Source organism: Silene latifolia, chromosome X (genome assembly GCF_048544455.1).
Source record: "Silene latifolia isolate original U9 population chromosome X, ASM4854445v1, whole genome shotgun sequence".
Taxonomy (NCBI): Eukaryota; Viridiplantae; Streptophyta; class Magnoliopsida; order Caryophyllales; family Caryophyllaceae; genus Silene; species Silene latifolia.
The window spans coordinates 335,817,902-335,831,175 of NC_133537.1; the positions used below are offsets into that span (position 1 = coordinate 335,817,902).

The following is a 13,274-nucleotide window of genomic DNA, read 5'->3' on the forward strand; positions in this document are numbered from 1 at the left end:
TTATGATGTTGGGTTCAGTAATTTGGTAAACAACATTAACATCTTCTATATATAGTTATATCACAAAATCTCATTGAAGACGGACGATATCCATCACAAGCTTGTGATGGATACCGTTTTCTCTCATAAAATGCCCATTAAAAGGTGAGTGGAAGCACATGGGGGTGCCCCACCTTGTCTCCTCTCCCTTTTTGTGAGAGGTCACAAGCTTGTGACGGGATTAGCCCGTCACAAGCAAGACTAGCTGTAGTTATATTCAATTAAACTGGTGTAGGAATAATTATTTCTTAATAACACACATACCAAAAAAAAAAAAAGAAGTTCGGGTATGAGTTAATTATTACAAGTTAAAGATTCAGGATTTTCTCAGTTTCCTCATATGAACGCTATGGTCGATTTTCTCTAAAAGCTGTATTATTTCTCCTACACATCACTGTCCATTACTTGACGTTACGACAATTAGATCGTTTAGAGATGAAATATGAAACCTTATAGTGAGAAGATAAAAATAGAGAGGGTCTAAATTGACTTATTACTAATTTATTATGGATCCATTCTCATATTGTTTTTTTTTGGTGTATATTTGTAGAGTATAAAATTTCTGATACTTATTAGTTATATTAGTAATTTAAAGTTACTTATTACTGATATTCAGCTATCAAATTTCCTGATTTTCATTTGTTTTTTTTTATTAATGTTCAAAATAATCTAATTAATGAATTGAGGTGGTTCCTACCGAAATAAATTCGGGTAGAATCAGATTTAATAGCGTTTATATTAGAGCAAAGGTATGAATAGTTGAATATCATTTACTAACCTCATGACAATCAGTAAGTTAGTAACATTATCCGAAACTACAAAACACCTAAAGCATTTTAGTCAATTTTTGGAAAAAAAACAAAACAAAAAATTGAGCTACTTAACGTCCTTAACCCATTTTATCTCATGAAAATTTATCGTGTTATCCGGGAGGATTGTCCTCATTACACCTAAAAGTAAGAGTAAAGCCCTGTTCTTTTGGACTTAAAGTCACTCTCTATAAGTTAAGTTCAGCAAAATTAAGTTAAGTTCAGAAAAGTTCAGCAAAATTAAGTTAAGTTAAGTTCAGCAAAATTATGTTGAGAAAAGTTCAAAGAAAAATTAAGTTGAGAAAAGTTCAAAAAAATTAAGTTCGAAAAAGTTCAAAAAAATTAAGTTCAAAAAAATTAAGTTCGAAAAGTTCAAAGAAAATTAAGTTGAAAAAGTTAAGCGAATAATAAGTTTCATAATATTGACGAGTTTTAAAAAATAGATACAATTTTCGTTCAAATCGGTTGTATAAACAATCCGAGATTAATTATTATTCTATATAACTTTTTCAAAAAAAAAACATTTATTTAAAGCCGAATTCTTACCTATCCCCCGAAGGTATGTTAGAGCATTTTAATTACCGACATTCGTCATTGAGAATGAAAGTTGAAATAGCATTTGGTCAATTGAAAAAAAGGTGGAAGGTGTTAAAAGTTATGCCTCAAATGTCGCCTAAGTATCGAATGTCCATTATTGTTTCTAATTTCACACTTAATAATTTTATACGGATGCACACTCATGGGATACCTGTTATATACAACATGAGAACGTTCTAGGGACAAAAGATTTAGGCATGTTTGATAAGAAGCGGAAAAAAGTTATGTACAAGGTGCGAAATAACATAGTCAAGAACATTTGGCGAGGCAATGGATTTGACGGGGTGAGCTCAAATGAAGATGAAGAAAGTGACGAGGAAGATGATAATATGGAACTATATGATTAGAAAGAAAAAAAAAGTAATGTGATTTACTTTTTATTTTTATGTATTAGGTAATATGTACGAAAATATTAACTTATATAAATAAAGTATTTTATAATCTTTATTTGTGTTTTTAGTTATATTTCTTTATTATTATTATTATTAAATATTATTATTATTATTAAATATTATTTATTTTTGAAGGGATTTATTATTATTATTATTATTATTAGTAGTAGTAGTAGTAGTAGTAGTAGTAGTAGTAGTAGTAGTAAGTGAAATTAAATTAAGTTAATTTAAGTAAGATTATTTTAATTTAGAAAAGTTAAGCTATTATAAGTTAAGTTCAAAGAAAATTCAAAGAAAATTAAGTTCAAGAAAATTAAGTTCGAAAAAGTTCAAAAAAATTAAGTTCAGAAAAATTAAGTTCAGAAAAGTTCAGCAAAAATAAGTTAAGTTCAGCAAAATTAAGTTAAGTTCAGAAAAATTAAGTTAAGTTCAGCAACTTGAAGTCCAAAAGAACAGGGCCTAAGTAGATTATACAACCAGTTGTGTTGGTTGTATAGAACAGAACATGAGCTTTATAATGTGTTTACTTGAGCTTAGACCTATAGATTGCGAGCTTTGTTACTAGAATCCGACCTCCATTATAAAAACATAGAACTTGAAAAATTATAATGAAACTCAAAAGTAGTATATATGAGCTCAATTAGATTTTAATTTTTGACATAAAATAATTAAAATATAAATAAAAAATTATAAGAGCTCGAAAAAAATACACATAAGCTCAATTAGATTGGTTATGGTGGTACAATGCTCTTGTACAACCGGTTATATAATAGTATTTGTGTAAAAGTAATTCAGCAAATGAAATATTATAAAAACTTAAATGTAAGAAGTACAATAATCTTAAAAGACGCAAGAAATTTTTCTTATTTATAGTCCCATTGAATACAACTTTGTTCAAATAAATTTTATTTTATTATTTTTTTTTCAAATCATTATTTTAAATAAAAAATAAATCCATATCTAACGGTAAATTTTTTTTTTTTTTTAAAAAAAGAGTAGCTTAGAGATGGCGCGGGAGCGGGATGTTTATGGCGGTGAAACTCAAAACTATTTATAACCGTTATCACACGATCATAATTTCCCCCCAATTTCTAACTTCTTTAATTCAATCAAACCCTACTCTAATTCCTCTCAATTCTTCCATCTTCAATTGAATTTCTGCATTACCCACTTCAATTCAAAGCTTTTCGAAGCTACCCTTTTCCCAAATTATTCATCTTTCACTTGTTTTGTTGTTAATTTTCGTGGGTTATTTGGGAATTTGCAAGATTGTGGGTTGAATTTTGATTTAAGAATGTTGGATCCGATTACAAGATCGATTCGAAAGTACGCTCCTTCCAGAAATAGTTCAAAGGAAAACGTAAGCATCAAACCCTAATTTTTATATTTTTTGTTTGTATTTTATGTTTGATTTGCAGTTTTCTGATTCAAAAACCCTAATTTTTGGGGATATTACGTCTTCTGTGTGTTGTAGTTGATTTACAGTATTCTGAATTGTAACCCTAATTACCATGATTCCCCTAATTTTATTTTTGATTTATGCAATGTAAACCCTAGAAAAGTTGTTAGCTTTATTGTTCTAAGTATCCTGATTTAAGTTTTTTACATGAATTAGCCATTATTTATTTGAATTATGCATATTAGTCTTTAAATTTTCGAACTGTCGACCGTGTTTGATGTTTGTCTGTCTGATCCTTCACCTTAACTGTGAGTTATATACTCTTTCCCGTCCCAATCATTTGTTTACCTTTGATTAAAATACTCGTTACAAAGAATAAAGAAGGTAAGCAAATAATTGGGAAGAAGGGAGTACACATACAAGTTTAAATCGGTTTGATATTCGGCTTGTATGTGATTTTCTGCCATCTTCTGAATATTACGGCTTGCTGGTAGTATCGGTCTGACAGTATTTATGGGTTTTGTATGCAACAGTTGGACAGATTTATTCCTAATCGATCTGCAACAAAGTTCGATTATGTGCTGGAGGGAGGATGGAGGCAGAAGCCAAATAGCGAGTTTGATTCACCAAGGAAGCAGGCTTACCAGCAGCAACTGAGAAAAGTATTCAACTTGGAAAATTCAAGGATCTTTGCTTATAAGAATAAGCCGCCCACTCCCGTTAGTTTATATCCTGAGGATGATTATTCTGTCGTCCAACCATCTAAGCCCGTTAAGCCCTGCCAGCGCAACATTCCTCAGGTAATCCGTCTATGTCTATGTGACTTTATCTATTATCATGAAGTGGTTCTAATATGATAGAATGAATGATTTGAAACGATTGCTCGGTATATGTTTTTACATTTCTGAAATATTCATTGTTGGATACGTATAACGATCTGGTGTCCCCGGCCACTAGGAAACTTAGGGTGTGTTTGGATTGAGGGATTTGGAGGGAAAGGGAGGGGAGGGAATTGGAAGGATGAGAAATCCATTGTTTGGTTAGCAAAATAGAGGTAGAGTGATTTGGAGGGAAGGGAAAATGGATCCCTCCATTTCCCTCCTACAAGGCAAATTATTTCTCCACCAACATAGACAAGATTTGGAGGGAAAATCACCTTCTCCATTCTCCCTCCCCTTCCTTTCTCTTCCCTCCTTCCCCCTCCCCTCCCTTTCCCTCCTTTTTTCCTATCCAAACAAGGCCTAGGGTGTGTTTGGATTGAGGGATTTGGAGGGAAAGGGAGGAGAGGGAATTGGAAGGATGAGAAATCCATTGTTTGGTTAGCAAAATAGAGGTACAGTGATTTGGAGGGGAGGGAAAATGGATCCCTCCATTTCTCTCCTACAAGGCAAATTATTTCCCCACCAACATAGGCAAGATTTGGAGGGAAAATTATCTCCTCCATTCTCCCTTCCCTTCCCTTCCCTTCTTTTCTCTTCCCTCCTTCCCCCTCCCCTCCCCTTCCTTTCCCTCCTTTTTTCCTATCCAAACAAGGCCTTAAGTTTACTGCCCATGTGGTCCGATTTGTGTGCTACAGTAAAAAAAAATTAAATCTACAACATCTGTATCGTAATTACTTAATATAGCTCCATTAGTCACTACGAGAGTAGGAATTTGTTTTAGACGTTGATTTGTTCAAACTTGTACTTGTTCTTAACTCAGAAATTTTATTGCCGAAAATGCAGACTGCTGATCGGACTTTGGACGCACCTCAACTCTTAGATGACTACTACGTGAATTTACTTGACTGGGGTAGCAACAATGTCTTGGCAATAGCGCTTGAAAACACAGTTTACTTGTGGAGTGTTGATACCAGTTCTGTCTCAGAACTTCTCACAGTAGACGAGGATACAGGTCCAGTGACAAGTGTGAGCTGGGTTTCTGATGGTTGTCACATTGCAGTTGGTTTCCATAACTCTCATATTCAGTTGTGGGATGCCACTGCCATGAAATTGGTAAGTACATTAATCTTACGCAACTTGATTATTGGTTCTTAATTGCAAATATAGTTAGCCTCTGTGAGACGGTCTCATTTGTGAGACACATCAATATATTCTGCATTCCCTCTAATTATTACGGAGTACAAATTTGTATATGTGGGTTTTTAATTGAATCGGGGTGGTCCTTCATTATATTATTGAGGGTTAATTAGTTGGTCTTACTCGTAAATCTAGCTCATGTAAATTTTTGTTTGCACCAATGTTTCCTTGTTATTGTTTTCTGACTTTAATATTATTATTTCTTGAAGCTAAGGACTCTAACAGGACACCAAGCTAGGGTAGGATCGTTGGCATGGAACAGACATATTCTTACCTCCGGATCAACGGACTGCAGCATCATCAACAACGACGTGAGAGTCAGGGACCACATTGTAGACACATATCAAGGGCACCGAGGTCAAATTTGCGGGCTTAAGTGGTCCAATTCTGGCCAAAAACTAGCTAGTGGAGGCAACGACAACCTGGTATACATTTGGGATCGAGCCATGACATCAACTCGGACTCAGTGGCTTCACAGGTTCGAAGATCACAGAGCTGCAGTTAGAGCCTTGGCTTGGTGCCCCTTCCAGAGTAATATGCTGGCTTCTGGTGGTGGTGGTGCCGACGGGTGCATTAAGTTCTGGAACACAGACACTGGTGCTTGTCTGAACTCGGTAAACTCGGGTTCTCAAGTTTGCTCTTTACTGTGGAGTAAGACTGACCGCGAGCTTCTGAGCTCACACGGGTTTCCTCAAAACCAGCTGACATTGTGGAAGTACCCCTCTATGACTAAGATGACAGAGCTAAGTGGGCACCAGTCTCGAGTACTTTTTACCACACAGGTAACCAATCTGAATTTGTTAAAAGCAACGGGTCTTACATACACGTAATTGATTAGTTTCTTCAGAGACAGTCCCATATTATGAGACGGACTATGAGACCAACCCAATAAATGCTCAAATCTACAGAATGACCATGTGTAAACTCGGTAGTGTCTGAAAGTCTCGTCCGAAATGTGATATCACCTTTTGTTTTCTAACCTGTTTTTGTTTCTGTGATATGTTGCAGAGTCCAGATGGGTGCACTGTAGCTTCAGCAGCAGGGGCAGACGATGAGACTCTACGATTTTGGAAAGTTTTTGGGGATCCTGAAAAGGCGAAAACTGCAGATAGAAAAGCTTCAGAACCATTTGCGCATTTTAGTCGGATTACAAAAATACGGTAGTATATATTGTTTATATTTCATTATTTTGTATCTAAAATTAATCGTTGTAGAAATGAGGTTCGAAGATGTAATATTCTTTAGAAGTTCTAATTTATTTGAACTTCTCTCCAAAATAAGTGAATGAATGAAAGAAATCGCTTCTTTTCCTGTTGAAAATCCCCGAAATTGTGTAACACGAATAGATCGAGCCTTGAATTTTTTTATCAATATTCTGGTGTGTTCTCTAGGCTTTAGCTACAGCCTACAAGCCTACAATGGTGATCGGTTTATCTATCGCGTGTTCTAGAAGCGCGCAATCACACACTAATACGGAGTATTCTATTTTTCCTCATCCATTCATTTTCAATGGGACAAAAAATATAGTACTTCGTACTATATAGTCTTTCACATAATAATGAAATAATCGGAAGCATAACGTAGCATGTCTTTTCCGACTAAATTCCAATTTTTAAATATAGTATTTCCACCTTTGCCCACATTGATAGCTTTTCTTTGATAGTTTTGCAAAAGCATTAGAGTAATGACAATCTTCTTTAAATTAATGAAGATAACTTTAGAGAAGTTGATGATTTGTGTTACCCGATCCTAACCTATGTTAGGATTAAAGCTTTGTTGTGGTAGTTGTTTAAATAAACTCTTCTCAATTTGTTTTCTTCATTCACAAGTGTCATGAATTAAACTCGTGACCAATTAGTTTAATAGATGGTTCTGTTATCTGGTCATCCATCTCAACCAACTTTAATATTTTATCAGCTTTTTTGGTGTAAATATTTTAACTGTTTGTTAAAGGAGAAAATCGAAAAACACCATTTCTTTCAAATATTCTCTAATCACCATAAGTCCATAAGTAGACCAGGCAACATTCTAGCCCGGCCAATCCGTGTTGTTTGGCCCAACATATAATTGTTCGCGCTGGTGCACCTAAGACAGGAATCGGTTCAAGCCTCCAATTCCGAAGCCTAACCTTAGACCGTATAGAAAATATCACAACGGGTCGGGATAGGGCCAAACAGGAGCCAACTCAGACCGGTTGGTGCAGCCCGCTCCCTTAGACGAGCCGATTTAGTGCCCGGATAGACCGACCTGACCACTAACCAAGCCTGTAGCCAGGTCTAACTATATAAGTCCATAACTACTCGGCAGTCGATAATATTTTATCAACATGCAAGTAGAGATCATCGAAAGACAGTCCGGATCCCCTGTCCCATTTTCGTGTCCCATCTTGTGTCCCATTATCTCTCCATTCGACACATAAGCAATAAATATTAAAAATAAATATGTAGATATTATATAAGGATGAGGTGTCAACATATTAAGGCAATGTGACACAATAATGGGACAGAGGATCTGGACTGATCGAAAAAGACCGCCCCTAACATTACCCAAATTAAAAAAAGGGATATTCTCTCATGTACCCATGAACTTTTTCGTTTTCTATGATGTACCCCTCGTTTTTTCACAAAAAAACTTTGACTGACAATAATTCTCTGTTACGAGTTCAGAAAACGGTAATTTTTTGTTCAAACCAATTATCTCGTCAAGGCCTTGAATTTGAAAAAAAAAATTCACCGCTTTTTGGACTCATAGCCGGTAGTTATAGTTGGTCAAAGATTTTTAAACGAATAAACTTTGACCGACCATAATTCCCGATTATGAGTTGCGACGTCGGTGAATTCTTTTTCAAACCGAAGACCTCTCAAAGACGGTCAATTTGAAAAAAAAGTGTATCGTATTCTGAATTTGTAGCCAAGATTTATTAATTCACAAAGTTTTTTTTTGCGAAAAAGAGGGTCATCTTAAAACAAAAAATTTTAGCGTGACACGAATATCCAAAAAAAAAAAAAAAAAAAAAAAAACATTCTAAAAAAATGATTGAATATAGTACCAGTAATTTGGAGGCCATAAATATACCCATTCCATCATAATATCATTCCTCTTCTCTCTTTCATCTCCAATTGATCGTGGGACGCATACTTCTCTCAGATCTCCTACTTCTCTCTCAATCTCTCAATCGTAAGCTCAGATCTCTTCTTCCTCTTTCTTAATCTGTCTTTCAATCGATTAATCAAGGTTTTAATTTTGATTTGATTTGATTTGATTTGATTCGATTTGATTACACGATCATCTGTATATTGATATAAAAATTCAATTTTGTGCATGTTAATTAGTTTCTTATGATATTATGATTATTGGGTTTGATTTGAATTTCCTGATGTTTCTTGATATAGCTTGTTTTATAGCTTGTTTGATCGATTAGTCGATGAATGAATTGATTTATATCATGATCTGCGGATTAATTAATATTTCAATGAATCGCTAGGGTTTGGATGATAAAATGATTCGATTTGATTGATATACATGAGATTGAGGGAGTTAATTTGTGTTGAATTAAATGGAAGTTTGTTGAATGATAAAATGAGAGCGTAATTGATGAATTTGTTAGGGTTTTGGTCTTTGGATGATGAAATGATTAGCGTAATTGATGTTTTAATTTAATTGATTCAAATAATTGGGGGGATTTAGGTTGTGTGTGTAGTATTTAATGGAGGTTTGTTGTTGCTGATGATTGATTTGTTGTTGGGATCTGTGAGTGAAGGTTTGTGAAAGATGGGGTTATCGTTTACCAAGTTGTTCAGCCGGCTTTTCGCCAAGAAGGAAATGCGTATTCTTATGGTGGGTCTCGACGCAGCTGGTAAAACTACAATTCTTTATAAGCTCAAGCTCGGAGAGATTGTTACCACCATCCCCACAATTGGTATGTGCATCGATGTTTTTGTTAGTGTTCTCGTTTGTGCTTGATTTATTATCGGTGTTGTGTCGTGTTTTAGTGATGTAAATGTGCTTGCTCTTAGCTATGCCGATACTAGACGACTAGTTAAAGAGTTTCATATGTTGCTCTTGGCAGTCATATGTAGCCTTTGTCTTTTACACAATTGGAGTGTCGAACGTATTATGTGAGCTCTGAAGAGGATATGTGTAATTACGCATCTCATTTTGTGGAGTTTTGAGTTAAATTATGGTCGGAAAGAAGAGAATGCGATCAAGTGATATATTATCCTCTACGCAATTCCTTCTTTCCAAAGAAAAAGGATATAAAATTTGTTTCCTTTTTCACCTCTGACCTTTTCCTCTCTTTCATTGCTTCCGGAATTCTCACCCCTCAAACTAAGACCCCTGCTTACCTACACCGACCCCACCCCCAATAACTCCGCCCTCCACTGCCTACTAGTCTACCACTACAAATAACCACTGCCTACTAGTCTACCACACACATGTTTTTAATCCACATGATCTACAATAATCACAGCCCCCATTGAGTCATCTTCTTCCACATATCTCCTCATTGCTGCAGTCTATCTAATTTGTCCTCTGCATCAGTCGTTCTATTAAGCCTTTTCTGCCCTCCTACGTCTTCACGTACCCTTATACATCCTTGGAATCTGCTGCCCGTAATCCCCAAACCACAGTTTTTCAAAAACACTACCAAGACACCCATATCAGAAATCCACGGTTGAATTCTTTGGAGAAACACCTTCATCCAATCGTGAATTATCAGAGTTAGTTACGTGATTGAGCCGAACCTTAGCCATGGCGTTTTAGTACGTTGGTGGGCTGTGGTGTGCAGGCGGGGTAATTAGTACTTGGGTCGGTTTAAGTATGCAGGGTAGGGGTCTTAGCTGGGGGTGGGTGTGTTTCCTAATTGGTGATTCTGAGGATAAAAATATCCAAATAAAAAAGATATCTGTCATAGCGAGGTTGAGAATGATATTGAACACTCACGTGGTGAGAATATTTGTAGCATACCTGTTTCTTGTTTATTTCCTTTCCTAGTGCTTGTAGCATTGAGTTTTAATTTTTTCCTATTGCTGGTTAATAATTTTTGACATTAAATTGTTTTGAACTTGTATCCGTGAAGGATTTAATGTGGAGACTGTGGAATACAAGAACATCAGCTTCACCGTGTGGGATGTCGGGGGTCAAGACAAGGTAATTGCGAACTATCCTTTTTCATTCTGTTACTGAATTATTGGACAATGTAAGCAGTATAAGCACTAGTCTGCTCCAACACTTTTTACTTGAGGTATAAACTGACATTGATCTGTTGGGTCCCGATGATACATACATCATAGATATTGTTGCTGATTTTGTATGTGCCGTTTCTGTTCTGATTGGCTACTTTTGAATTGAGAATTTAGCTTCTACATAGATTTTTTTTTTAAATTTTTTTTTTTTAAATTTGCACAATCTTTAGCCTTGTGGCTGCAAAAAGGCTTTGTCAATACCAAGGTCAAATACTGGTTGGAGTATAACAAATGCTTTGAGGCTCAATACACTTTACTTTCTTAAGATTGAGAACTTGCTATGTTGCTGATACATCTAATGTCTGCTTGTGAATGTTCATGTGATGTATAAAGACAGTATACTTCATGTGAAACTTTTATGTTCTTTACCATGAAATTGAATATTTTGACACATCTCATTTTCTGTTGCACATTTCAGATCCGTCCATTGTGGAGGCATTACTTCCAAAACACCCAAGGGCTTATCTTTGTCGTTGACAGCAATGATCGCGACCGTGTTGTTGAGGCTAGGGATGAGCTGCACAGGATGTTGAATGAGGTATCAGGCTATTAGCTTTTTTATCTGTTTTTTCTGTATAGTGATTGACAAATAAGGCATTTATATACTGTAATTTACTAAACCATTATAAACAGCTTTGTTTGCTTTCATGTCTATTGATCATTGCTTGTATGTTCCACAAAATATTACAGGATGAATTGCGAGATGCAGTGTTGTTGGTATTTGCTAACAAACAAGATCTTCCAAATGCAATGAATGCTGCTGAAATTACTGACAAGCTTGGCCTCCATTCACTACGTCAACGCCACTGGTATGTAGCGCCTGATTGACTTTTTTTAGGCTCGCTCATTGTTAGTTGATTACTTGATCAACTATCCCCATATCATATTTTCTCTTTCTTTATTTGGTTGTCAATCTCTACAGGCTTTGACCTTTGCTTAAGATTTTCTCCATTTTTTTTTGGTAATTTTGTAGGTACATTCAAAGCACATGTGCCACATCTGGAGAAGGGTTGTATGAGGGACTGGACTGGCTCTCAAACAACATTGCTAGCAAGGTATGCTTCTTTAGTTTGAAAATCCATTTCAGCAACCTTGTTTTTATTCGGATGAGAACCTTTACTATTCAGAAACCCTTGTTTTATTTGGGTAGGCTTGGCCCTTGGGATCAGGAAATTAAAATCCTTTGTGACAATGGACATGTTAGTTAAGAGTGATGACTACTTGAACAAAAACAAAAGTCTCGCTGACATTGATTTATTGAATAAAACACTTCGTGCCACTAAACTTGTTGCTCTTTGTTTTACTTTGAACTGCGAAGTAGGAGTAACAGTCATTCAACGCATTTCGATGCAAATTTTAGTATGGGTCGTTTGGAAACCGCCTCTACTAATAAAACATGGGTAAGGAATAAAGGGCGCTTGCATCCGGCCCCTAAGAGTAGGTTTACGTTGTTTAGTTATTAATTATGAAGCAGAATACAGCCTTTGTTAAAACATTCATATTTGCATCAACGAATACAAAGCACCTTTTACTCCAAAAACGGGAAAATCTCGTGTTCCTAACCTGAACTTAAGAACGGAACCTGTTTATGTTCCTTTTGGTTCAAATTATCTCAGTTCTAATCAACGACCTTTTGGTTAATATGCAGGCCTAAAAGAAACAAGTCGAGTTACGTTAGCTGCTCTCATAACAGAAGGTGGAGTATAGGCAGAGGACTGTCATCTACTAGTGTTTTCCTCTTTATTATCGCCGCTATATATGTACTCACTTTTGGTTTGAACTCAGACCTGGATCTCTTATTTTGGTTTTCATTGAATCATGTTTACTTTTTATTCCAAATACCCATCTTAATACTTGTCATATTATCTCCCCAAGTTTTGGTAGGGCTCCCGGAAGATTATCCCACTCATCATTACTTGCATAGTTACATGTATCCACTGAAGATGTCTTAGTTTTGTGGTTAAGACGGGTATTGTTGCCCTCCAGTCTCCAACATCGAATTAAAATGTACCCAGTAATCAATCCCGTGTATCAATCTATATTTCTTCGTTCCTCTCGTCTCAGATACCACTTTTCAACCAACCTGTGCACCTCAACCACCGCCAATTGTACATTTGCGCCCCAACCCAACACTTAAGTTGAGTTCGTTCGCCGACTTACCCAACTCGTCATGATATTAGCCGGTAACGTGATGACGAGGTTATTATTTACGTATTTCGATCGTTTCTCATTCTGTATTTTAAAAGAATACCGTATGGGGTATGTCACATTCTTTACTAGAATCTCACTAGACGATGGCCACACTTTTTTCAGTCATTTGTTATTCAGAAACTTTTTGAGACTCAACACAAAATTATTGGATGGTCACGGTTCACGTGTGTCAAAGTATTGAAGCCTTACAAAATTGGGAACACAAGCTTTACAAGGCACGTACGTGTTACATATTGATATCCTAACATAAGAAACATGCACACCTTTTTTATCCTTCTTTTACCCTAGCACTTTCCAGAAACAATCCGAGCCAATTATTTGTTTAATTTTTTATTCTTTGTAAATGGTATTTTAATCAAAGGTAAACAAATAACTAAGACAGAGCACAAAATCTCATTTGTGACGCAAGACGTATCCGTCACTTTGGAGTGACAGATACCATTTTTCCTCACAAATGACCCAAATAGAGGAGAGAGGGAAGCACATGGGTGTGTCCCCACCTT

At 35.8% G+C, this 13,274-nt stretch overlaps 2 protein-coding genes across 2 annotated transcripts; both read left to right on the forward strand.

Annotated features, from left to right (window-relative positions):
• The first annotated feature begins 2,871 nt into the window (after nucleotides 1-2,871).
• On the forward strand, nucleotides 2,872-6,636 carry LOC141622465 (cell division cycle 20.1, cofactor of APC complex-like). The gene is made up of 5 exons (XM_074438503.1): nucleotides 2,872-3,197; nucleotides 3,770-4,036; nucleotides 4,961-5,230; nucleotides 5,524-6,096; nucleotides 6,323-6,636. Exons 1-5 carry the CDS (start codon nucleotides 3,132-3,134, stop codon nucleotides 6,476-6,478), a joined length of 1,332 nt encoding a protein of 443 aa, XP_074294604.1. The 5' UTR covers nucleotides 2,872-3,131; the 3' UTR covers nucleotides 6,479-6,636.
• A 1,722-nt stretch (nucleotides 6,637-8,358) lies between these two features.
• LOC141618996 (ADP-ribosylation factor) lies at nucleotides 8,359-12,399 on the forward strand. Its single transcript, XM_074436041.1, has 7 exons — nucleotides 8,359-8,491; nucleotides 9,075-9,233; nucleotides 10,395-10,465; nucleotides 10,979-11,098; nucleotides 11,251-11,369; nucleotides 11,534-11,615; nucleotides 12,209-12,399. Exons 2-7 carry the CDS (start codon nucleotides 9,086-9,088, stop codon nucleotides 12,212-12,214), a joined length of 546 nt encoding a protein of 181 aa, XP_074292142.1. The 5' UTR covers nucleotides 8,359-8,491; nucleotides 9,075-9,085; the 3' UTR covers nucleotides 12,215-12,399.
• The last annotated feature ends 875 nt before the right edge of the window (nucleotides 12,400-13,274 follow it).